Raw genomic sequence first — 26,224 nt, 5'->3', positions numbered from 1 at the left:
CGAGGACCACCCTCCTGACCGCGTTACCCCAGGAAAGAGCGAGGCCGAGGACATCACCTCAGCCCAGTCACCCTTCCTGGGAAAGGCCACCGACGCCGCGGACACAGAAGATCCCGGGTCGCAGGAACCAAGCAGAGGGGTGACTGGATGGCCCTCACAGCAGACTGGGACCCAAGTCAGGGCACGGTGAGGGGGGCTGCCCGTGGGGAGACCACGAGCACACCCCCGTGCACACACACACCGGTGGATGAGTGGGTGGGGGGCGCACGCCCTGTCAGTCCCGTCAGAACGCTGCCAAAGCCCCGAGCAGGGGCAGTGCGGGGGGCAGTAGGTGGCCCTGGCCACCAGAGGGGGCGGGGAGGGAGGGCAGGCCTCCAGGAGACCCGACCCGCTGCTCAGGAGCAGGGGACTCGGGGGCACCGCTGGGACAACGACAAAGGAAATGCAGGAAATCGCAACTGTGAAAGGAAACCCCGGCACAAAACACAGTCTCCGGGAACTGCCGTCTCCGACCCAGGAGACGCCTGGGTCACACGCACGGGAGGGCGCTCCCCTGGGCCTTTTCTGAGCACTGGGTCAGAGCCGCTGAACCTAAACCAGCATCTGAACTGTCTCATGAGTGACCGGGTGGGGCCCTGGGGACCAAGTCTCCCTCGTGGGAACTGGGGAGCTGACATTCTCTAGAAGAGCTGTATTTGCGGTTCCTTTGTTTTCAAAATTAGGATTCACTTTACTATTTTACTATTAATATTACTATGTTACTACTGCTGCTGCTATGTTACTATGTTACAAAATTTAAAAAACCTTGTGGGTTTCCTTGAGGCTTTATTACCTCATTTATAGAACTAGAAAATGTTCATAGTGACTTTGTGGTTAGGGAGCTCTTTGATTCACATTTGCTTCAAAATTAAATGCCACTTAAACGTTACTAGTTTAAGGTGTACAGACTTAACATACTATTCCATCTTCCAAGAGTGCACTTTAAATGCCTCCCTTGCTGAGTAAAGTGTCTCCAGGTAACTGTAAACAAGTCTAATAATAACTAAATGTGAAAGAAAGGCTACACAGAGAACCTACGACACAGCCTCCAGGGACCCCAAGGCCCCACCCCAGAGGCAGGGCGTCCCCTGGGCCTCAAGCTCCCCAACCTCTGAGCTCACATCTCACTCCTTATAGCTGCTCTGCTGTGAACACAGGAAACCAGAAGTCGCTGCTTAAAGCGAACGTGTCACGTCAGATCAAGCGCATGAGAAAAAGACCTGGTCCATGGCAGGGGGTGCGGGCAGGACACTCACGGTTGTACAAGGTGACCACGTGCAGGCAGTTGAGCAGCTGCCGCTTGTACTCATGGATCCTCTTCACGTGCACGTCGAACATGGACGAGGGGTTGACCTTGACCCCGTACTGCTTCTCCAGGAAGGCGGAGAACTTGACCTTATTTTCCTGGGAGAACAGAGGTAAGGACAGTGGGGTGTCCACAGGGCTGAGCCTGTGAGCCCGTCAGAGACACGGTAGGGAGGGGCCGCCCCAGGGAGGACATGGTCCACGTGGGCAGAAGCGGGGAAGCATGACCCTGAGAGTGGATCCGCACGAGAGCTCAGAGCTAAGCGAGAAACCAGACCAACAAGCAAACCCTGGGAGAGAAGCGAGGGTGAGAAAAGCAGAAAGAGGAGACGAGAAGACGGGCGGAGACCCTGAAGTGAACACTATTTCTGGGCCCCCAGGGCCAGGCCAGCGGCGTAGCAGAGGGTCAGTCTCGGTCTTCAGAGGCCGCCCAGAGAGCCGGCCTGCCTGGCCGTGAGGCGGCTGTGGGGGGCCTGGGGGCGCAGACAGTACCTCGAGTGGAGATGCGGGGCCTGCGTCTATTCCCACGTGCTTCCCCCGCAGACAAGCTCTCCCAGAGGACCCAGGGCCCCACCACAGGGCCGAGTGGGGGCTGGGCTCCTGGCCCCATGCCAGGCCTACCTGCTTGACCTGGGCCACGTCCCTGATGAGTGCCTCGTCCCCGACCAGTGGCAGCAGCTTCTTCAGTTGGCTCAGGTCTGTCAGGAAACCCTCCCCGATTCTCTGCAGAACCGTGAGGGATACACAGCTTCTGCGCTCTGTGTCCCCTTTGGCCGCTCATCTCCACCACACCCCCTCCCAGGAGATCTTGTACATCGGGGCCGCTCAAGAACACGGGAACAACTCAACAATGACCCCATTCCCAGCTCACACATCTCGTCAGGACTCACAAGCTGGACCTGAAGCCCAGGACCCCCTCTGAACTCCTGCACGGACTGCCAGGGCTGCCGACCAACCGCCAGGCTGGTCACACCTGTGGGCGGCAGTGCCCACCCTCCACTGATCTAGGAGCCCCCACTCTCCATACACAAGGGGGTGGGTCGCACCCACACAGCCCCAGGTGGGCCCAGGGGCACCGGCCTCACCTCCACGATGGTTTCTGCCAGCCCCGGGTTACACAGGAGCAGCCAGCGGCGGGGCGTGATGCCGTTCGTCTTATTCTGGAACTTCTCCGGCTCCAGCTCGTAAAAGTCCTTAAAGCTAAACACACAGACCACAGGCGACTCGGCAAACGCTGGTTGGAACAAGGTGGGCAAAGGGCACAGGGCCCTCTGGAGGGCCCCGGACCCAGCCTTGCTGTCTGTCTCCCCAGGAGCCCAACCACCCTGGCAGGTGGCTGGAGCCTGGCCTCCTCCCACTGGTCCTGACAGCAGGCCGCGGACAGACAGTGGGGATAAAACGGTACATCACACAAAGCCTCAGGCCAGCCCTGAGGATGAAGGCCACTGGGCGCTCACGGCAGGTGTCCCACTCGAGGACTGGGATGAGGACTGAAAGACGGAATTCTGAGATCCCGTCCCATGGAGAGGGGCTGGAGCAGGGATCCTGCCCTCGGAATCCCTCGTTCCTCTCAGGGATGAGCCCCAGCCCTGACCTCAGCCCTGACCTCCCCACATCTGGCCCGGGGCCCCTCATCCCCAGGCAGGTGCTCCAGGAGCAGATCTTCCGCCTGGAGAGACGGAGAACACTGACAGCCGGAGGGGCTCCTAGTGACAAGAGGGCTCACCCCCAGCATCGTCCATCGAGCCAGAGGCTCACCCTCCCACCACTGAGCTCTGGGTGGTTACCAGCCTCAGCCACTGTGCTGCAGGTGGCAGGGATGGGGTGGGAGCTGAAGGGCGCCCCCCACTCACACTGACTGCCTCACGATCTCCGAGTGGATCCTTGCCACGCCGTTCACGGCGTGGGACCCAATGACACACAGGTGCGCCATGTTGATCCGCTTGCAGTCCCCTTCCTCGATCACCGACATCCTCCTCAGGCGGTCCACGTCCCCAGGGAACAGGGCGGCCACATGCTACAAGGACAGAGCAGTGAGTGGGAGGGCGGGGGCTGCTCCCCCAGGCAGGCTAGAACCCAGGCTGGCTAGCCCTGAGCACAGGGCTGCCTGGGCCCAGGGAGCCGTGGGCTCAGCCCGTGGACTTGGCGGAGCTGAGCAGGTGCCGTGTGACCCACAGGAAGAGATGAAGATGCTGCGCCCGGTGGCCCAGGCAGGATGTAACCACAGTCTACCAGTGAGAACAGCCACTCTTTCACCAAAATATCAAAAGGAGGAAAATCATCACACCTGAACCCTAAGTCCCCCCGTTCCTGTACCAGCATCCTCTCTATGCGTGACAGAGAAAAGACACAGGTGACTTTTCCCCATCACCCAAACGCTGCAGTGATGGCTCGGGACAAAGGCCTCTGGCGTGCCAGGAACAGACACTTACAGCTGAACCTCCTCAGATATGGGAAAAAGGGCTCCCCCTAACCCCGAAAGCAGGTCTCCCAATGTGGGGACCAGCCACCATCTCTGCCAAGGGCCAGCCCCCAGGCCCCAAGTCCTCTGTGAGCAGAGTCTATTCTGTTCAAGAAGCACCTGTTTCAGGCCTGACAGTCCGATATGGAGTGGAGAAGAGGGCTCAGGGGAGCAGGCGCGGCCCTCCTCCCCCCATCACAACAGGATGGGCGGGCCCTGCAGGTGCACCCCCGCTGCCCCGCCATGCTCACGTCCAGGTGCCTCTGATTGATGGCGTAGATGATGTCCAGGTGCCGCGGCAGCAATTTCTCAAACATGGACACTGGCCAGCGCTCCAAGGCCTCAGGCAGCACTGTGTGGTTGGTGTATGCACAAGTCTTCTTTGTGATTTCCCAGGCCTGTGAAAATCCATAAACCACACAGTGTTCAGAGAAGACCAGTTCGCAACACTCCAGAACACCCCACAATGAACAGAGAAGACCAGCTCACAACACTCCAGAAACCCTACAGTGTTCAGAGGAAGACCAGCTCGCAACACTCCAGACAGCCCACAATGAACAGAGAAGACCAGTTCACAACACTCCAGAAACCCCACAATGAACAGAGAAGACCAGCTCACAACACTCCAGAAACCCCACAGCGTTCAGAGACCAGCTCGCAACACTCCAGAACACCCCACAATGAACAGAGAAGACCAGCTAGCAACACTCCAGAACACCCCACAATGAACAGAGAAGACCAGCTCCCAACACTCCAGAACACCCCACAATGAACAGAGAAGACCAGCTCACAACACTCCAGAAACCCCACAGTGTTCAGAGACCAGCTCACAACACTCCAGAACACCCCACAAAGCTCAGAGAAGACTAGCTCACAACGTTCCAGGACACCCCACAGTGCTCAGAGAAGACCAGCTCGCAACACTCCAGAAACCCCACAGTGAATAGAGAAGACCAGCTGCCAGACGCCAAGCTGAGGGCCACGTGTAGGGTCAGAGGCAGGTGCTCAGATGCCACCAGGAAGGGCCCTGCCAGCTGCATGTCTCTGCTCTGGGGCCTGGAGCTTCCCAGACTCGTGGTGAGTGCTTTGCCCCTTACTCTCCTGATGTGACCCAGCACATACACCAAACCGATTCACTCTCCTGTCATGACCCGGGACATACACGGAACCAAGCACCTCTTTGCTACCTGGGAATCGCCCCCGTTTCCTCTGCAAACCCGACAGAGCTCCAGGCAGCTTTATTTCCACCAAACTGACTTCACACCCGTGGTCCACGGACAGCTGGTGAAGAGCGCGGCCCCGCCCTCTGCTGGCCAGAGGTGAACTGCACCGGCTCAGCCCCACCCACAGGTGCACCCCAAACCAGAAAGGGGCTCTGGCACTAAAAAAGGGGGTAAAATGGCTTTATATGTTGATTTAATTTAGTGACATCAAGAAAACCCCTCTAAAGAGTCTAGGACCAAAATAAGTGAGGTGAGGAGAACAAGCCTATAAACAAGCGATGTATTTCTGTAAGCTGAACACCTCTGGGTCTTTGGCCACAGTTCCAAGATGACAGAGCATACATGAGAAGCTCCGACAAGTGTCAGAATCCTTTTCTTGTCCAGAAAACCGCTCTTCTCTGGCCTTTGCCCTGCTGCCTGTACTCAGCACTCTGCCCTCGGGAGAAACCCCAGAGCTGCTCCTGTACATCCTCCTTCCCCCGGCCCTGTCTTCCCAGGGACAGCGTCCCTCTCTTCCCGAGGCCCTCAGGAAGGCCCCGCTCCGTGTCCCAGGACCAGCCCAGTCCTCGGCCCTGCAGCAGGGCGGGGTGCAGAGCTCACCTTGTCCCAGTCCACCTTCTCCACGTCCACCAGGATCCGCATGAGCTCGGGGATGGCGAGCGCTGGGTGGGTGTCGTTCAGCTGGATGGCCACCTGCGTTGACACGGGGTGACCCCTTCAGTCCTCTCGACCGGTCGTGCAGAACTGGGGTCCTCAGCTGCCTGCCCACGGAGCCTGGTCACGGGGCCGGCCGCAGGCAGTGGACGGCACGGCACGGGCTCTGGGTCCCAGTGTGGAGCACGGGCCGAGGAGCAGGGAGCAGGTCACCTCGGAACGCTGCTCCCGCCTGGCAGACGCGGGTGGCTGGCCTCTCCACTGAGCCTGCAACCTGGCTGCTCTGCCCGACAGGGCCCTTCACAGCATCGCAGGCCCGGTCCTCGGAGGACATGGAGACCCAGGCTGCAGAGCCGCTGCCCACCAAGCCCGGCCCAGCCCGCTGTGGCCAGAAGGAGGAGGCCCCGCCCGGAAATGGCCGGCTTCGCCTCCCAGCTCAGCCCCTCTGCAAGCGCACCTTGTCTGGGAACGTCTCGAAGGAGGTCCTGACGGGGTCGCGGCAGCCGAACTTGGACGACTTGAAGCGCCGTATGATGTCCTGCAGGGTGGCGGCCACCACGAAGTACTCCTGCTTCAGCCGCAGCTCCTTCCCCTCGAAGAACTGCAGACACGCCCAGAGGACAAGTCTGGGCTCAGCCTTGGCCTTGGGCCCTGGGGCCCCCAACCCAGGGAGGGGCCCCCAACCCAGGGAGGGGCCCCCAACCCAGGGAGGGGCCAGGCTGGGGTCCAGCCCAGATCTGGGGCCAAGGTCAGGTGACCCTCAGACAGGGAAGGAGTGCAGCCAGGAGGGGGTCACAGCACCCTGCGACGGGCCAAGGCCAGGAACACAACCTCTGGGGTACAGGCGTCCGGAGGCCTCACGCCTGAAGCGGGAGACTCTGCTTGCAATCTTGTGGGGTAGGATGGGGAATGGGGGGCATTTTCCTGTGAGCCCTTCAGCCCAGAGTCTTGTGCTGCGGTGTGCACATATTTCGCTGGTAAAATAGAAACCACACCCACCGAGCTGGCCCTGAGGGCTCGTCTGCTAAGAATCTGGGGGCTGTGGAGCACGTGGCTGAGACCCCCATCTCACATGTAGGGAAACGCCTACAAAGCTTTTCAAACCACAATCGTCTGGGTCTCAAGGCGTCACTACAGGATAGGCACTGCCGGGCCCACCTGACAAGTGCACCCCCCGATTCTCAGGGAGCCACACCAGGTGCCGAAGAGCAGACTCCAGCAGCAGGTGAGGTGAGGGCTCTGTGGCCATCTTTACGGGGAGGACTGGAGGTGTGAGGCCGGGGGCTCCTGGGCCCCGTCGGGGATGCCGTGTCTGTCCTCACTCTCAGGAGGTCAGCTGAGACCAGTGTGAGGTGCAGGGGGGCCCTGATGGAGCCCAGCTTCCTGTACTGAGAGGCAGCACAGATGAGAGTCCCCTTTCCCCCTGGTACGGCAGCAGCTGCTCACGTTGTCGTTGGGATACAGGACCCTGGAGATGTTCTCGGCCAGGTTCCGGTCCAGGACCGCCTCGATGTAGCCGCCCACGTTGACTGAGGGCAGAGAGCGGGGTCAGGACCCTCAAGCCTGTCAGGCTCGCAAGCGCCCTGATGGGTCTGAGGACAAGCACTCCCGAGCAGAAGGCGCCCCACGGTTGCTCTGCTGCCCAGCCCCTCCCAGCCCCAGGCCCTGGCTCTTTCTGGAGGACGTGGGATCCCAGGGAAGCCTAAGGCTCATGGGAAACCTGCCCTCAGCCCTCCCGCGCTGGGGAGCCCTGTGGGCTGTGAGTGCAGCTGGGGTCAGTCTGGGATCAGGCCCCAGGTGGGGACAGGAGGGGACGCACAGTCGTGGAGCTTGAAGTCGTTGGGCGCCTTGGCGGACCACAGCCTCATGGTGTTGACGGTGTCGTTCTTATAGCCTGGCACCGGGGTGTCGTACGGCATGGCCAGCACCACCTGCCAAGGGAAAGCGTGGTCCCCAACCTGGGCCGTGCCCCCCGAGGCTGGGGTGGCTCCCTCACAGAAGCAGCCTCCCGCTGGTGGCTGCCACCCACCCTCCTCTGGCTTCTCTCCTCCCGCCTCGAACAACACCAACCGCTCTCCAGGCCTCCTTAAGCTCCTACCTTCCACACCAGTGTCCATGGTCACCTGGCCCTGGGCAGCCCCTCCTCCTGCATCCTTGGCCTCCGCCCTCCACACCTGCCCTCTCGTCCCTCAACTCTGCGTGGGCAACTTTGATGTCGAGACTCGCTTAGCCTCGCCCCGCACACAGCCGCTATTTCTGACCATGCTCCATGTCTGTGGAGGCTCCTTCTATGGCCTTGACCTCGAACTTCAGCAAACCAAAGCAGCCTGTGTGCTCCCTGCTCCCCATCCCCGTGTACCCGGAAGCATCAGAGTGCTCTAGCCAACAGAGGCGCCCCCACCTCGGGTCCTCGCTGCCCTCGGGCCCTCCTGTGGGGCTGCTCACACTCAGGTCCACTTCCGAGGGTGGCTTCAGGGTGTGAAGGCAGCTCCCAGAGCCACAAAGGACTGGGTGGGGGGCTATACCCCAGTCTCATCCTTCCCTTCCATCTCCCCACAACCCTGTCCCTGACCCTGGCCTCAACCAGCCCTGCGAAGCATCTGCAAACCGCTCTGGCCCTCTCCACGGCCCGGCCCCATGGGAAGGCCCTCATCACATCCCACTGGGGTCTCCAGGCCTTTGTTCACTCGCACACACCTAGAAGACCAGACCCCTTCCCCACTTTTTAAAATTAAATACAACTTATTCTGGCATCTTGGGCTGCCGGCCTGCCTGGCCTGAGTCCCAGTTCAGACTTGAATCTGGACAGCCCACAAGAACAGCTGTGGCTCACGGGTTGCCCTATTTTTCCTCATCTGCCCAGATCACTGGACAGCGGACTCTTTCCTACTCACTGCAAACTATCCCCCCACCGCCGTCCCCTACAAAGCCCTCCTCTGACCCTCCCGCCATCTCTGAGCTGGGGGGACTCTGCATGTGTGCCCGTCAGGGCCAGCACCGTGCTCCTCCAGCACCTGGTGTTCCTGCTCTGGTCCCCCTACCAGGGCCCAGCTGGGTGGGGATGCTCCATTCTGCGACATCTGCCCAGGGCTCCCTGCCCAGGGTACTGATGGCTCCAAATAATCAGTGAGCCACACCGGGAGACCCTACTGAGAGCCAGGGCTACACAGTGAGTGAGCGCTGGACCCTGGGATGCAGAGCTGTTCTCACCACCCACCCCCCCCAGTACCCTGTCCCTCCAGGCACCAACCTGCTCACCACAAAACACCCTGAGACACAGCTCCTGTTTAACTACAGATGTAGCTTCATGGTTGGGGTCTGAACCGTCCCGACCAAGTGTGTGGGGGGTCAGCTCCCACAGGGAAGCCCCAAGGGAAGCCCCTGACATGAGGCAAGTTGAGGGTCCCTGTGCTCAGCCCCCCTCCCCAGGAAGCGCCTGTGGTACCTGCGTGTCCAGCCAGCGCACGCCTTCGGGGCTGTGCTCCACGCGCCCATAGAAGTGCACGGGCAGCATGTACTCCGGCCGCGCCTTCTCCCAGGGGTTCCCATAGCGCAGCCAGTCGTCGGCCTCCTCCACCTGAAGGGGCGGCAGGTGAGGGGGGCGCAGCATGTGAAGGGGGGCGGCAGGTGAGGGGGGCAGCAGATGAGGGGGGGCAGCAGATGAGGGGGGCAGGTGAGGGGGCAGCAGGTGTGGGGGGCGGCAGCTGAGGGGGGCAGGTGAGGGGGGGCGGCAGCTGGGGGGGCAGCAGCTGAGGGAGGCAGGTGAGGGGGGCGGCAGCTGAGGGGGGCAGGTGGGGGGGCGGCAGATGAGGGGGGCAGGTGAGGTGGCGGCAGGGGGGCGGCAGGTGAGGAGGAGTGAGGGGGGGTGGCAGGTGGGGGGGGGCGGCAGCTGAGGGGGGCAGGTGAGGGGGGGCGGCAGGTGAGGGGGCGGCAGGTGAGGGGGGAGGCAAGTGAGGGTGGGAGGCAGCAGGTGAGGGGGGCAGCAGGTGAGGGGGATGGCAGGTGAGGGGGGCAGGTGAGGGGGGTGGCAGGTGGGGGGGCGGCAGGTAAAGGGAGGGCAGAGGTGAGGGGGGCAGCAGGTGAGGGGGTGGCATGGCAGGTGAGGGCAGGTGAGGGTGGGGGGGCAGCAGGTGAGGGCAGGGGGGTGGCAGGTGAGGGTGGGGGTAGTGAGGGGGGCAGCAGGTGAAGGGAGGGCGGAAGGTGAGGGGGACAGCAGGTGAGGGGGGGCATGGCAGGTGAGGGTGGGGGGGCGGCAGGTGAGGGTGGGGGGGCAGCAGGTGAGGGCAGGGGGGTGGCAGGTGAGGGTGGGGGTAGTGAGGGGGGCAGCAGGTGAAGGGAGGGCGGAAGGTGAGGGGGACAGCAGGTGAGGGGGGGCATGGCAGGTGAGGGTGGGGGGGCGGCAGGTGAGGGTGGGGGGGCAGCAGGTGAGGGCAGGGGGGTGGCAGGTGAGGGTGGGGGGGCGGCAGGTTGAGGGTGGGGGCGGTGGGTGGGGCGGCAGGTGAGAGGGGTGGTGGTCCTGGGCATCAATGGGCCCCGCCCCCCACCCACACCACCACGCCACCAGATGATGAGCCCCGGCATGGAAACACAACTGCAGTTGATTTACAAGGTAAAGATTCCCAATTCTGGTCAAGGCTCTCGATTTAAAAGTGAACGCTTTGAACTATTAGGGCTTCCCTGGTAGCTCAGCTGGTAAAGAATCAGCCTGCAATGCAGGAGACCCTGGTTCAATCCCTGGGTCGGGAAGATCCATTGGAGAAGAGATAGGCTACCCACTCCAGTATTTTTGGGCTTCCCTTGTGGCTTAGCTGGTAAAGAATCTGCCCGCAATGCGGGAACCTGGGTTTGATCCCTGGGTTGGGAAGATCCCCTGGAGAAGAGAAAGGCTACCCACTCCACTATTCCGGCCTGGAGAATTAATTCTATGGACTGTATAGTCCATGGGGTTGTAAAGAGTCGGACATGACTAAGCAATGTTCACTTTCACTTTTGGACTATTAAAAAAATTCATATAAAATGCAGAAAAACAGATCAAAATAAAAAGACATTAAGAATGCTTTGAATTCAGCAGTAAAAGGGAGAAGTCCTGAGGCGCACTGATGAACCTCGAGATGTCACTCGGAGTCCACACACCACTCCATCTACATGACATGACCGGACAATCAGGGCACGAAAGAAAGACGGCTCTGGCTACACCACACGTCCAGGACAACCAAGTCACAGAGACAGAAAGGAGGCAAGTCCCAAGAAGGAGCATTTGGGCTGTGGTTTGGGGACAGTGCGTGGCTGAGGTTACTGCTTCCTGAGTCCCTCTCTCAGGACTCTACAGAAGACGAGCCCCTTCTGCCTGGGGCAGGCAGACACTCATCACAGAACTGGTCCTGCCTTTGACTTCCTGGTGGCAGGAAGGTGTTCCTTCCCTGTATGTCAGTGAGATTCCAACGTCAGCGCCTGGTCCCCTCTGCGGAGCAGGACCACGAGCTGTCTGCAGAAGCAGCATCTTCCCAAATACAAGAGGCCCAGCTGGGCTCTGGCCTGAGCCCGCCAGATGTCCTGTCGCCACACAGAAGCCATGTGCAATGAGAACACATGGGCGACAGGCCCTGCTGGCTGAGGGGATGGCACGCAGATCACGGAGCACCCGGGGCCCTCAGCACCGCCCACCCCCGTCCCCTCCGCTCTGCCAAGGGCTGGAACACAGCCTCCCTGGAGGAGCAGAAAGTCCAGAAGCAGACCTGACAACGCCTGGTGACTTTCTTGTGTGCCCGAGGGCCACAAGTGGGCAAAGGAAGAAAACCACACCTACCTGCCAGCCATTGACAATCTTCTGGTTGAAAATCCCAAACTCATAGCGGATCCCGTAGCCGTACGCCGCCAGGCCCAGGGTGGCCATCGAGTCAAGGAAGCAGGCTGGAAGTACAAACACAGGGACAGTCAGCAGATCCGAGGCCTCTGAGCCCAGGCCTGGACACTGAGGCAAGCAGACACCCCGTGTTGGGGGGAAGCCCCCAGGGTGGCAGGCAGTAGCTCCGTGGGGACCTGTTGGCCTCAGGTCTCGTGAAAAGGAAAGGCTGAGGCTGCTGGGCCACCGCTGAGGCTCTTTCGCCTAAGAGCCTACGGCCAAGACAGCATCAACATGGGGACTACTTGGGGGCGTGGGAAGGGGGACAAACACAAAGGACACGGCCAAACTCAGCCCATCTCCACACACCGTCCCCGCCCTCAAGTGGGGTGCACAGGGCCTTTCCCCGGATGCGGGGCAGACCCAGCCCAGGGTGAAGATCTGTGGGATGTTTCATCTGCCAGAAACATGCTGCACTTATAACGTCTGCAGAATTTAACTTGAATTTAATTTAATTTAATTTAATTTAACTTGAATTCTGAAAGCATAAACACACACACACGCACACAGATCAATGTTAGGGCATTTGCTCCCTTCACAGGAGGACGCCTCTCAGAAGGGGCAGGCGGGGCCATCACATGGTACTATAAACTCTGAGGCCCCACACACTCCAGGGAGGCACAGAATTGATCCTCTCTGCTCCAGAAGCTCCGGGCCCAAGAGCCCAGCAGGACACAGCGTGATCCAGTTTCACTGGGGCTGCTGCTTCCGCTTCTGAGTTCTTAACCCAGCTCCTTCGCCCCATAAAGGCCGGCAAAAATAATTAAAACAGGCGGGGGAAAAAATACCCCAAACTAAAAAACACCGAACTGAGGCTGCTCTCCAATTGGGTGAGAAAGGAGCGACAGCTCCGAGAGGAAGAGCTCTGCCTCTTCGGGGCAGTCAGCTCACTGCAGTAAGGCAGGAGCAGGTGCTTTAAGTTGGGCTATGTTCGTAAATGTGTGTGTGATTCTATCCCTGTTCTCCTCCCAATCAGGAAGGTGGTAGGTATGTCGGAAACCTCTCTCTGCACCAGGTCCCAGGACTGGCAAATCTGGTCTCCATAATTATGAAGCGCCCCTTGTATGAAAGAGAATAGTATAAGTTGATTTTTTTCTTCCTACTGGTGGCAAAGATTTCGACCTGGAGGATACACTATCCCATCCACTCTGAGAGACAAATCTGCCCTGACAGGCCAGCGCTGGGAGCACAGCTGACCTTGGCCTCTCCATGTGCAAGTGAGCACACTGACCAAGTGCCATGTCAGGAAAGGCCTGTCCTGGACGGGGGCCGGGGTTACCTGCCAGCCTCCCCAAGCCTCCATTCCCCAGGCCAGCGTCCTCTTCTATTTCCTCCAGTTCTTCCAAGTCCAGCCCCAACTGTGAACAGAAACAGAGGTAACATTTTAATAGTACTTCATATTTTCCCTCAAGTAATAGGTGGAAAGATATTTAAATCCTGTGAGCTTGTAGCAATCAGAGGTTAGAGGCTGCTTTCTTTTAGACTTGAGAACCCAACATTAAAATTTGGTGTTACGATGTGGGGAGAAGGGAATGCTCCTATCCTGCTGGTGGGAATATAAATTGGTACAGCCACTGGGAGAGTAGTATGGAGGTTTCTCAAAAAATTAAAAAGAGAACTACCATATGATCTTGCAATCCTACTCCTAGGCATATATCAGTCAGAAGAAAACTCTAACTGGAAAAGACATGTGCACCCCGATGTTTGTTGCAGCACCTTCACAACAGCCAAGACGTGGAAACAACAACCTAAATGTCCATGGAAAGATAAATGATAAAGGTGTGGAATATTACTCACCCATAAAAAAGAACGAAATAGTGCCATTTGCAGCAACACGGATGCAACTAGAGATTATCATAGCAAACAAAATAAGCCAGACAAAGATAATTACTATGTGATATTACTTGTATGTGGAAACCAAAAAACAGTGCAAATAAACTTATTTATAAAATAGGAACTCTGGCCACTTGATGCAAAGAGCTGACTCACTGGAAAAGACCCTGATGCTGGGAAAGCCTGAAGGCAGGAGGAGAAAGGGGACAACAGAGGATGAGATGGTTGGATGGCATCACCAACTCAATGGACATGAGTTTGTGCAAACTCTGGGAGACAGTGAAGGATAGAGGAGTCTGGCAAGCTGTGCAGCTTGGCCAAAGAAAAAGAAAAGAGATATCTAGTGAAATATTTACACGTGAACTATTAAGACATTTGATATTGGCTCTTAAATAACTTGGGAGTGGTGGGGCTATACAGGAAATAAGACCAGCCATGACTTGGGCTTGAAGACTAAGGAGGCCAGGTGATGATGGTGTGTGAAGACATTCATCACAGCAGATAATTTCCATGTATGTTTTAACTTCCCTGTAATTTTAAGTGTGTCCTTGATGGCACACTCAGGAGAGAGTGGCTTCTTATGAATTTCTAGTTTTTAGCGGAACCCGCTCTGGAACTGGAGCCTGGGGTGAGGCAGCAGTGGGATGTTTTTTCCTTTTTTTAAACATTTTTTTAAAAGTCTTTATTGAACATGTTACAATATTGCTTCTGTGTTATGGTTTTTTGGCCGTGAGGCATGTGGGCTCTTAGCTCCCGGTACCTCCTGTTTTGGAAGGTCAAGTGTTAACCTGTGGACCACCAGGGAAGTCTCGCATGTTTTATTTTCACACTGCACTTTAACTGCGGAGCCTGGGGAGGAGGCCGTCCAGCCCTGCACCATCGACAGTCCAGCTCACAGCCTCTGGTACCCACGTCCTGCCTGAAAGGCAGGCACTGCTAACATGTGCCTGAGATTCTCAAGTTCCATCATCATGGAAACCTTCCCAACACAAGCTTAACTAAAAGCTAAACAGCAAGTGAAATAGCATTTTAGGGGGAAAAAATGTACAATGTTTAAAAAGACACATGCCTCTCTGTATTTGCTATTGCTTGTATTAGTCGTTCAGTCACGTCCCATTCTTTGCAACTCCATAGACTATAGCCCACCAGGCCCCTCTGTCCACAGAAGCTCTAATACTTTGGCCACCTGATGCAAAGAGTCAACTCATTGGAAAAGACCCTGATGCTGGGAAAGATTGAGGGCAGGAGGAAAAGGGGACGACAGAGGATGAGATGATTGGATGCCATCACCGACTCAATGAACGTGAGTTTGAGTGAGCTCCGGGAGTTGGTGATGGACACGGAAGCCTGGCGTGCTGCTGCCCATGGAGTCGCAAAGAGTCGTTAATAACTCAGCGACTGAATGACAACAATTCCGAGTAGGAGAGAAGGGCAATTTTACAAGCAGGTGCAGGACAAGTGTCTTTAGGGTGGGAGAGGGGAGCTGGAGGTGGGCCATCAGCTTAATAAAGTAAAGAGAAATGGAACTATATCAGGATTTCTGCCACGTGGGGTGGGCATGTGACACGCAATGGTCGAGAAGCTTCGAGTTTCGGCATCACAACCTGCCCCCATCCCTGCCATCCGGGCATTAGCTCCCATCCAGTCCTCACTTTCTCTCCTTGAGAAGGCGCGTCACCCACCACCCATCCCCCCCACGCCCGAGCGGTCAGTCCCAGATGGCAGCACTCGCCTCCGCAGGGCTGAATTAAGGCTCGGTGCCTACAGGAGACCACCCCAGCAGCCCGGTCCCAAGGACCACACCTGATAGATGGCTTCATCGCAGGCATTCTGGAGGCCCAGGTTCACCATCGTGTTCTGTAGGGTGCGGCCCATGTAGAATTCCAGGGACAGATAGTAGATGCGCTGAGGGAGCAAAAGGAGGCATCTGAAACAGCTGGTTCCGCCCCATGTACGTTCAGATCCCAGTGCAGAGCGGACCTTCTGAGAGGCTGCACTCAGCCAACACTGCGCTTACCCGTACCCCTAAAATGGGCTCCCTCCCTTCAGCCTTGGCCAACCTCACCTTTCCAGGGGCTGCCCCCCAGGGAGGGTCCTTCAAAAGCAGACTCTGTGCACTGCCCTTCTGGAGTCCCCAAGGGACAAAAAGGAAGCCCCCCCCTGAGGGCAGGGAGGTGGGGCAGGGCGGTGGTGGGGAATCGACCCCCAGGCCAGAAGGAGCCCTGTCGGCACTTGGCAGGGGTGAGCCAGCCCTGCAGGGTAAACAGCTCCTGACACCTGCACTGGGCACTCAGTGCCAACGGCACGGTCAACACAATGGGACAGACGGATGGACACGTCTGCCTATTTCCATCTGCTGCCTATTTGCTGGCTTTGGGGATAAACTTCTGTATAAAAGAAGAGACAACCACCAACACTCGCTAGGGATCATGCAGAATTCCAACGCTTCCCACGCCTGGGGCTGTCTGCCCCCTGAAACCACCCAATGGGCCATGGAAGGCAGCGGCAGAGTCGAGATCCGGCCCACAGAGTCCTGCTCCTACACGGGACCTCCATGCTGCTTCCAGCCATCCAGAGTAAGGCCTTGGGGGGACTTCCCTGGTGGTCCAGTGGTTAAGGCTCCACGCTCCCAATGCAGGGGGCCTGGGTTTGATCCCTGGTGGGAACCAGACCTGACAGGCCACAACTAAAGATCCTGAATGCCACCACTAAGACCCAGTGGAGCCAAATAAAGAAATGTATTTTTTAAAAATATAATTTAAGAAAACTTTCCATACATATCAAATCTACAAATCGAAAGACCATGTATGCATACAAAAAAAAAGTACAGATTTCAGTCTCAGATAGCCTTTCTTCCACATTTTTTTTATCATATGAATGCCTGGCTTCAAAATTCCCATCCCTGTTTCAGTGTCGTTTAAGTCACAGACTCATCACAGTGTTACAAGCTTCTCTCCACCCACCACGGCTGTCACTGCTGCTCACAGCCCATTGCCTCTTCCTGACCTTTCATCGTCCTGGATGGTATTTACCCTACACTTGAGCTGATTTATTAGTTTATGGGGTTCCCACGGGGCTTGGTAACCAACGGGCAAACACACCGAGATGACAGTGCCTAGCTGTCTGAGCGAGTGAACATTCCCTTCTCCCAGGCACATACAAGGGGCATTTTCCCCCACCGGCCTCCTTCTGGGGTTCTCCCGAGAGGTTTTATAAGTTGGCAGGTCAGGGATATGGTTGAGATGTTTTCTTTTTGCCTGCAACTATTCATACAAATATGTATTTTAAAAGTTGTAGTTTGATCTTTCCAACTTTTAACTAGCACCAGGAAAATAGCTTGATTCTCTCTTTTCCTAAGAGATGGGTGCTGAGGCATAAAATGTTGTAATCAGCCTTAAAATCTTTGACTCTCTTTCACTTTCCTCCCAAGTTGAACACGGGTGTCCAGGGTTCAGCAGTGTACTTAGTTCTGCACAGAGGCCCGGGAGAGTCTCCTATGGCTCCCTGCACAAGACGACAGCAGGGACAGCCATGGCACTGGGGACCCCCAAGCACTGTCCCCACTCAGAAGGGACGGAGCAGGGTCAGCCCTGTGCCAGGCACCTCTGTAGGCCCCGCCTGGCCAGAGCTCTGGTCTCAGGGTCTGTGCCTTGTTTTCTGCTGCTGTTTTTGCCTGTGTGGGGAGTACTTTTATAACTTCACCACACATGTTGATTTTGCTTTCCCCAGTTTCCTTAAGATAGTTTGGTGTGAAGCCATCAAAACTGAAAGTTCTTGAGAAGCTGGCCGATGACATTTGAATGATACAGACTGGGTCCCATCCTGGCTCCTTCCCAGCAGATGGGGTGACCTGGTCCCTTTATGTCCCTGAGAGCACCATGTCCACCCTGGACTCAGCAATGCTGGGCCCCTCACCAGGCCAGATTTTTGGGGAGGGGTGTGGAACCTGTAGAACAGGGTGGTAATTCTGGAAAATACAAACAAAAACAGCTGAGGGCACAGGCATGGTCCAAGAAAAAGCCTGGGGGCTCACCTGCAAAGGGCCGATACTTGCTGGCCCCAAACTCTGCTGCTGTGGGCCCACAGCCCGCCAGGCCCAGCCCAGTGTCCCGGCACCATCTTTGTAACTCTGGACAGGGCCTCCCAGCTCAGGGGTTCTGACTGAGGACCAGATACTCATCTCCTGGAGCCTGAGAACAGCAGGGCCCCCTTAACCTTGCCACACACCTCTAGGGGGCCATCTCCAGGGCTGAACTAGGTCACTGAACCTTTTGGCTGGGTTCCTTCTTTGCAATATGGCTGTAACAAGTGTTATATGGCCTAGAGGCAGCCTTGATTTTTTTTTCTCAATTGAGTTTATGTATTACATGCAGAGTCCACCCCAACAGATAACATCACAGAAAACCATCAACAAAGCTCTTTGACAAAAACAGATGAAAACATGATCAATGAAAATATTATACAGCATATTAATCTCCTAAAGAGTCTTAGAGGGCTTCCCTGGTGGCTCAGATGGTAAAGTATCTGCCTGCAATGCGGGAAACCTAGGTTCCATCCCTGGGTTGGGAAGAGCCCCTGGAGAAGGAAATGGCAATCCACTCCAGTACTCTCGCCTGGAGAATCCCATGGATGGAGTAGCCTGGTAGGCTACAGTCCATGGGGTTGCAAAGAGTCAGACACGACGGAGCGACTTCACAAAGAGTCTCAGGAGTTAATGAACTCTATGAACATGGAGTTTAATATAAATAGATACAGCCTCATTTGTCAATCTCTCTATAGAACTGAGATTAATAATAATAGAACTGGGCTTTCTGAGATCTCCATTTACTCTCCCTCTCCTAAAAGTGTGTTTAGAGCCCTTGTTTAACAGCAAGGTCTGAACGCTCTGCAGGAAGAGGAAACAAAGAACTTTCTCAACACTCAGGGCAATGAAGCTGAGTGCAGACTGGGGCAATCCACTTCCCCGCCACCAAGAACCGGATTCTATCTGTGCCAGGAACATGCAGCCGCACAGTCTCCTGTCATCTTAACTCACCAGCTGCCCTCCCAGCACAGAGAGGCTCCTGCCAGACAGAACTGGCCCTGACATGACACAAGGACACTGATCACTGACCCAATACAGAGGTCAGCTCTGGTGGGCCCCCCCAGCCTCTCCAAAGCCACGGAGGCCCCTTCGTGTCTGTTATCCCACTGCAAGACGAGAGCTGCTATGGAGGGGGGATGGCCCCCACTGGCCAGAGAGCTGAGGCTCACTCCTGTCCTAAGCACGTCTCCACGTCCATGCCACTGCGTCCAAGGGGCTTTTTGGAGAAAACGGCTTTCTATATAAAACCACAACTCTGCTCACATGAAGAGGAAGGGTGGTATCTACCACACGTCTTAGGGCCTAACCTACAAAGTCACACTCAGCATGTTCCTTTGGAGTCAAATCCCAAGGAATCTTGGTTTCCCCTAATTGGCAGGCTGTATCTCAATGAAGACCACAAACTTCTTTTTTTTTTTTTTTTTACTTTAGGTACTATTACCTAGGATTAGAACGCAGGTATGTTTGTTCAAAGTAAATCTGCGAAATGTAAAATAGGATAAAATTACAGGATTTGAGAACCTGCAGGGATCTTAGAGATCATTTAGTTTTGCAGGGAACAGATTCACTTTGCGCTCCATGACATCAATTTTATAGTCCTGGGCCGTCTACCTCACATGCTGCTAAGCCCTACCTATGAAGTGTCCTCTTGACCCATCCCAGAGCCAGACAGTCATGGAGGCCTCCTTGTCACTGACTGATAGCCAGAGCCTGATCAATTTATATTAAGTGATCTGGACCATGTCAAACTCCACCTGTGACTCAGTGTTATGACTCAGTGCTGTGCACAGAGCTGTGCGTGCCTGCTAAGTCGCTTCAATCGTGTCCGACTCTTTGCGACCCTATGGCTCCTCTGTCCATAGGATTCTCCAGGCATGAATACTGGAGTGGGTTGAAATGCCCTCCTCCAGGGAATCTTCCTGACCCAGGAATCAAACCCATGTCTCTTATGTCTCCTGCACTAGCAGGCAGGTTCTTTACCACTAGCGACACCTGGGAAGCCCGGTAAACAGAGCTACTTTCACCTTGAAGTGATGTTTCAAGGCTGAGAAAAGACACTCAGCTAAAACTGAAATTATATGTAATTCCCATTCCAGAAGATCTAGCGAAACCTTTCTGTCATCCAATCACCTTTCTAAATTTCTGTATTCATTTCTCCTGCCCTTTCGCCATATTCTAAGAACCCCCTTCTCTACAAGGTAGAAAAAGCTAACCATCTATTGCCTGCTATTTACCTGCTTCGTGTCTTAAAATGTATGGGATTCCATATGGGCTAGAGCCTGCTCTGCTTAATGAGGGGGTGGGGGTAGGGTGGGGAAGGAGGTACATCTGAAAAGATGTATAAAGTCCTCTCAGTCTTCTTACTTGTATTTCTTATCAGTGGGACAACCAACAAAGCCAAGTAAGATCTTCAGGTGACAACACTGTGATGGTGTGAACACCCCAAGTTTTTTCTAAGTGCTCTGCTAGTATAAGGGAGTCTCCCTGGTTTTTTTCCAATCACATATTTGAGTTTGTAGAGGGAAAGTGTTGGTTATCAAGTCTAAAACTTACTTTCAAATGGTTCACAGAAAAAAAAATTGTATTTATAAAGAGAGAAGGATATAACAAACAAGTTAAAAATGGGGAATTCGGATAAAGAACATATGGGAATTCTTACATCATTCTTGCAACTTTTGAAAGTCTGGAATCATGCAAAATAAACATTTAAAAAATCATCAAGGATTTCTCTGGCTGTCCAGTGATGAAGACTCTGCCTTCCCAATGTAGGGCACAAATGTTTGATCCCTGGTGGGGGGGGACTAACATCCCATATGTCATGTGATGCAGACAAAAAATAAAATTTAAAAAATCATCTACAAAGGGCTGGGATACAGAAGTGAGATGGGTTACAAAATTTCATAAAGATACAAAGGGCCTGCCATCTACAGCAGCTTGGATAAGTCAGGGCTCCTCAGAGAAAGAGAATCTCCAGGACATACACACAGATTTATTTAAGGAGCTGGGTCACGTAATCACAGAGGTTCAAGACCAAAATCTGGAGAGGTGAGGCATGGAGGAGTGGCATCTGGACTCCAAATGGGGTGTCCGTCTTTGCTCTGTTCAGGCCTTCAACTGAATAGAGGCCCACCTACGTTACAGAAGACACTACTTTCCTCAAAATCCACTGACTAAACATTACTCTCATGTTTAGTCAGAAAACACCTTCAAACAAACATCCACATTAATATCGGACCAAATATCTGGGCTCCATAGCCCAGCCAAGCTGACACAGAAAATGAACCATCACAGCCTAAAGGAGCAGAGGTTAGGCTGTCTTCTATGAGAAACTGGCACACACGCAGAGTTTCCCCATCTCATAGACAGTGGCTTCACCCAACCTTCCACTCGGCAAGCTGTCAGGGTAATCAGCAACACGAACCAGCTGCCCCTCCCCAGCTTCTGGCCACAGAAAGTAATTCTGAGCTCTCTGCTATCAGGGAGGCTTGTCCACGGGATACAAGATCAAGTTCACACAGATGAGTGCAAACACATCAGAACACCACAGCCACAACCAGAACCACAGAGTGCAAACACAGCAAACACGTCAGAACCGCTGCCTGGGTCAAAAAGATCCCGGTGCTGGTCCCACTCCTGCCTTATTAGAACAGAAGTTCAGAAGTGGGGGTTGTGGGCAGCCAAGGGTATAAAACACTGCTCCAAATTATCTTCCTTCAATACCAAATCCAGTAAAACCATAAGACTGACTGTATTATTTATGATTATCTTACTAGAAATATTTAAGATAGGAGCTTGGGCCCGTGGTAGAGCTTCTTTTCTTAGTCTACCATGATGGTTCTGCCAAGAGCTCACGGAGAAGAGCCATGGTAAACTGACCAGTCCATCCACTGCAGGGGATGCCATCGGGCCAGCTGTCCACCTTGTACCACGTCTGCTCTAGAGATCCGCGGAAGCAATCTCTCACCTGCCATTCTAGAATCTCTAGTAGAGACTGAGGACTCCCATAACTGCACGTGACCTGCCATGTGCTCTGTTGCCAGAACTTAGGTTGGCATTTTGTGTCCTGACTTTACACCTAAACTTAACCCACTTTCCTACCCTTACTGTCTTTTGCCCCAACTTTCTCTTTGAGGTTTTCTATGAAGTTGAGCCTTTTGTATTGATTGTATCTTTTTAAAAAAAAATTATTTACTTGTTATTCTTGGCTGTGCTGGGTCTTTTTTGTTGTGGTGCTCGGGCTTCTCACTGCAGAGCACATTGCTCTGCGCATTGCAGAGGTTCTCACTGCTTCTCTTGTAGAGCACAGGCTTTAGGGGCCTTGGGCTTCAGCAGTTGCTGCACACGAGCTCAGCAGCTGTGGTACATGGGCTTAGCTGCTCAGAGGCATGTGAAATCTTCCTAGACCAGGGATCAAATCTGTGTCCCTTGCACTGGCAGGCAAATTCTTAACCACTGGACTGCCAGGGAAGCCCATGTCATGTCTTCCTCAAGCATTCGCAAATTCTTTTTGGACTGAATGTCGATGTAAAATGGAAACATTTTACCAGTAAACACAAAACTATGATGTTTTAGAAAGGAAAGGGACTCAGAAATGGATTACCTAGCTTGACCTTCCTCATTTTAAAGATGAAAAAAACTAAGAAAGAAATCTACCCCAGCCCAAGGTGGAACAATCTGAGTGGTAAAGCCAGGTCTTGAGGGGCTTGGATCTGTGTGATCCATCCCTTACCACCCAGCTCCTCTCCGTTCTCGAGTCTGGAGTGGAGTCCTGACCTCCCCATCTCCTCAGTCTCCTGGAGCCGCTTTAGAATTAAGCGCTGAGTCCTGCCAAGTGCAGACCTCTTAATTTTAGCCAGATATTTTGACTTGCTGCCTTGCCAGGCAGCTTACTTGAAAACTCTTCCTCTGAGCACTGAGCTTCAATTGTTTCTACTATTACCAAAAATAGAATGCTTGAAAGAGTTATGAAACAATAGGTGCAGCATGGCACTGCACTATTTTGTGTAATAAAAACAAGTGTCTCTACCTGCCCAGAAAAAGAGATGCGGAACACAAGACGTCTGTAGCATTTACATTGTTATCACTAGGTGGCGAGATTACAGTTAATGTATCCTTTTGGCTTATCTGTGTTTTCAAATTTTTGTCTCCAATAACCACAAGGACCTGGATAACTGTTTTTAAGTAAATAAAAATATTAAATAAAAGCAGTCTGATTATTGTTTAGATCGTCAGGCTGCCAAAGTCTGAAGTAATGGTACAGATCCTTGAGGCCGTGCTTAGGGTGGGAGTGTGGCTCTGCAGGATTATTTCTGGGAGCCCTCACACCTTCCCTCATGCTCTGATCCTCCCAGCATCAGAGGTGTAGCAGTGACAAGCTACATCTCTGCCTGCACACTCAAGGGCATTTCCCTGCAGCTGAACCAGAAAGTACCACAGCACCGTAGGGACCCGTTAAGAGTCTTTATTCTATGTTTAGATCCGTAAAAGACTGGTGATGGGCTCAGGGATTGCAGAAATAACCTTTCCTGAACACGATTAAATTCCTCTAACAAAACAGGGTTTCTTGTCCTCTCCAACAGGGCTCCCTAACCTCCGAGATCTAATGCCTGAGGGTCTGAGGTGGAGCTAATGTAATAATAATAGAAACAAAGTGCACAAATGTAATGTGCTTGAATCATCCAGAAACCATCCCCTCCCACCCCACCAGGGGCCGTGGAGAAACTGTCTTCCATGAAACCAGACCCTGGTCCCTAAAAGTTTGGTGACCCCTGCTTTACAAGCAAACATGTAACTTTTGCAGGAAAAGGAAATGATGAGCCTATTTTCAACATGGATCAGACAGACCGAAGCAGTTAAATTCAAAGTTTCCACTTTCAAAGGGCCTTCCTATCCAGGAGAGGCAAACAACCTTCCATTTACAGGCTGTGTGGTTTCCTTAAAAGAGGAATGTTTATGCCTATGGCCACCCTAGCCATCAGTGAGGATCAGCAAACCTGTTTTGTTAGAGGAATTTAATCCTGTTCAGGAAAGGTTATTTCCGCAATCCCTGAGCCCATCATCAGTCTTTTTCGGATCTAAACATAGAATAAAGACTCTAAGGGGTCCCTTGGGTGCTGTGGTACATTCTGGTTCAGCTGCAGGGAAATGCCCTTGAGTGTGCAGGCAGAAATGTAGCTTGTCACCTGCTGTATGAATAACAATGATATTTCAAAGTGGAGCTCTGCCACCAGCAGGGAATTCTGGGGGAGCCCTGCCTCTTGGCCAGCTTCCTTGGCAAAGTCGACCCAAGTCCTTGTTGAAATAACCTGTTTTAGCCATTTGGTGTGACTTCACTGTCTTGCATACTAAACACCAAGAGGCTGGTTAGTATTCTAACAAATCTGTCTTTTTTACCACTACTCTTTTAGAAAAAGGAGTGCCCCAGAAAAAGCTTGGAAAAGCAACCGATCTCAGACTTAGCAATTATAAACATTTCTTAACACCCTACAAAAACACTATCAACAAAGCAACTGCCCAGTGCCCAGGTGTCTACTGCAAATCAAACTTTGCAAACTGGTGTCAGGTCTACAGCTGTGTCTTTCCCTCATGAGTTTTCACTCTACATTAGTATAAAACAAAGGGGACAATGCTCCACGGTTGAGAAGCAAGAAACAAAACCAAAAAAACAAACAAAACTGGCAGCAGGGGCCTGGCCAAGCCTATGACATATACATCAGATTGAAAACTATCAATGATACTGAGGAATCATATTTACTCGGAAAGTTGTTGAAAAACTACAAGTGTTACAAATGTTGATGAATGAAACAGAAGAGCCACAAAACTGTACACTCAACATGCTTTGAAAGGTGTGCATATATATTCAAGAACAGGAGAGGATGCAGAAAGACATACACCTGGATTCTTAACACAGTTAGTAATGGACGTGATGAACAAGTTCTCTCTTGTGCACCTTGTACTCATCTACCATAAACCTATGCTTGTATAAAATGTAAAAAGAATCAACAGTTCCTTACTGTCTGCCAACCTTCAGCTAAGAACAGTTCTCCAGAGCAGGTGTGCGCTCCTAGAAGGCAGGGCCCATCCCTGAGGGCTTCAGTCTCAGAGGCTTCCCGGTGACCCAGCTCCACCACAGGACAGCAGGCCCCCCGCTCGGCTTCAGGCGCTCAGCGTGTGGTGTGCAGGTGTAGACGAAGCTGTGTGCAGGGCCGCCTCACCCGGGTGTGTGTGTGTGTGTGTGTGTGTGTGTGCGCACGCGCGCGCCTGTGTGCAGGGCCACCTCACCCGTGTATGTGTGTGTGCAGGGCCACCTCACCCATGGGTGTGTGTGTGTGTGTGTATGTGTGCGCACGCGCACGCCTGTGTGCAGGGCCACCTCACCCGTGTATGTGTGTGTGCAGGGCCACCTCACCCATGGGTGTGTGTGTGTGTGTGTGTGTGTGTGCAGGACTGCCTCACCCGGGTGTGTGTGTGTGTGCAGGGCCGCCTCACCTGTGTGTGTGTGTGTGTGTGTGTGTGTCTTCACCCCAGCGGTCTTCTCACCAGAGATCTCTCCTCACCCAGGGGTCCCCTCTTACCCAGGGCAACGGGTGGGGCAGTCTCCCCCCATCTCAAGGGTGGTCCATCCCTCCTCACTGGGGTCTCTCCTCACCCGGGGTGGGAGCGGTCTCTTCTCACCAGAGGTCCTTCTCCACCCTGAGTCTCTCACCATCCCAGGGATCTCTCCTTACCCAGGGGTCTCTCCTCACCTGGGGGTGCGGGGTTTCTCCCCATCTCAGGGGGGGTTCCCTCCTCACCTGGGGGTCTCTCCCCACCCCGGAGGTCCCTCCCCACCGAGGTCTCTCTCCACCCGGGACAGACATAAAGACAGAGATTGGCTCAGTCATGCCCGACTCTCTGCGACCCCGCGTACCCCAGCCCGCCAGGCTCGTGTGTCCATGGGATTCTCCAGGCAGGAACACTGGACTGGGCTGCCGTGCCCTCCTCCAGAAGGTCTTCGCCACCCGGTGACCGAGCCCGCATCTCCCGCATTGCAGGCGGACGCTTCCCTGTCCGAGCCACCGGGCAGCCGTTTTCCCCCGGGCGCCCTCTTCCCCGGCGCGCCTCACCTTGGGGTCCCGCTCGTAGTAGCGCTGCTGCGTGCGAATCCAGCGGCCCACCAGGTGGTCCCGCACGGTGTGCGCCAGCGCCAGGTAGTAGTCGCGGCGCGTGGCGACATTGCGGTCCTTGACGAGCGTGAAGTGCAGGTGCCGGTTGAAGCTCTTCCGCACCTCTGCCACGTCGCCCAGCCCCGCCAGCCCGCGCACGCTGATCTGCTTCCGCCTCTCGCCGTCGGTCAGCGGCTTTGCCATCGCGCCGGCCGCCCGGAGGACGAGGACGAGGAGGACGACGAGCAGGAGGAGGACAAGGCGAGCCGCTGGGACACACCCGCGCTAGGGATGCTGCGGCTTCACTAGCTGCCAGGCCGCGCCTGCGCAGTGCGCCGCGGCGGCAAGGATAGGAGGGGCCGCGGGCGCGACTGCGCGCCGCGCCAGGGCCGCGGGCAGGGCGGGGCCTGATGGAGGGGCCGGGCCGCCGGAGGGGCGGGGCCTGGTGGAGGGCGGGGCCGCAGAAGGGGCGGAGTACCTACGCCTGAGTGAGGGAGTACTGTTGAGTTTTTCCACGCGCAAAGCTGAGGGTGAGGTCCTGGGCTTGCGGCCCATTCCTCCCAGCATCTCTCTCCTGTC

The 26,224-nt window shown here is 54.7% G+C and overlaps 1 protein-coding gene across 1 annotated transcript in view; it reads right to left on the bottom strand.

The window, feature by feature from the left end:
- The window catches only part of PYGB (glycogen phosphorylase B), a 35,822-nt gene extending 9,837 nt beyond the window's left edge, over positions 1-25,985 (bottom strand). The window contains exons 1-14 of the mRNA XM_061436443.1: positions 25,607-25,985; positions 15,221-15,322; positions 12,864-12,942; positions 11,489-11,592; positions 9,128-9,259; positions 7,502-7,613; positions 7,129-7,211; positions 6,140-6,283; positions 5,629-5,721; positions 4,057-4,203; positions 3,198-3,361; positions 2,430-2,544; positions 1,966-2,067; positions 1,296-1,443 (exon numbers count right to left, since the gene is read on the bottom strand). Of these exons, the coding sequence (XP_061292427.1) occupies positions 1,296-1,443; positions 1,966-2,067; positions 2,430-2,544; positions 3,198-3,361; positions 4,057-4,203; positions 5,629-5,721; positions 6,140-6,283; positions 7,129-7,211; positions 7,502-7,613; positions 9,128-9,259; positions 11,489-11,592; positions 12,864-12,942; positions 15,221-15,322; positions 25,607-25,849 (1,768 nt within the window). The 5' untranslated portion in view covers positions 25,850-25,985. The remainder of the gene's footprint in view (positions 1-1,295; positions 1,444-1,965; positions 2,068-2,429; positions 2,545-3,197; positions 3,362-4,056; positions 4,204-5,628; positions 5,722-6,139; positions 6,284-7,128; positions 7,212-7,501; positions 7,614-9,127; positions 9,260-11,488; positions 11,593-12,863; positions 12,943-15,220; positions 15,323-25,606) is intronic.
- Between the last annotated feature and the right edge of the window lie 239 nt (positions 25,986-26,224).

Source organism: Bos javanicus, chromosome 13, assembly GCF_032452875.1.
Source record: "Bos javanicus breed banteng chromosome 13, ARS-OSU_banteng_1.0, whole genome shotgun sequence".
Taxonomy (NCBI): domain Eukaryota; kingdom Metazoa; phylum Chordata; class Mammalia; order Artiodactyla; family Bovidae; genus Bos; species Bos javanicus.
This window is presented reverse-complemented; position numbering and strand designations above follow the sequence as displayed.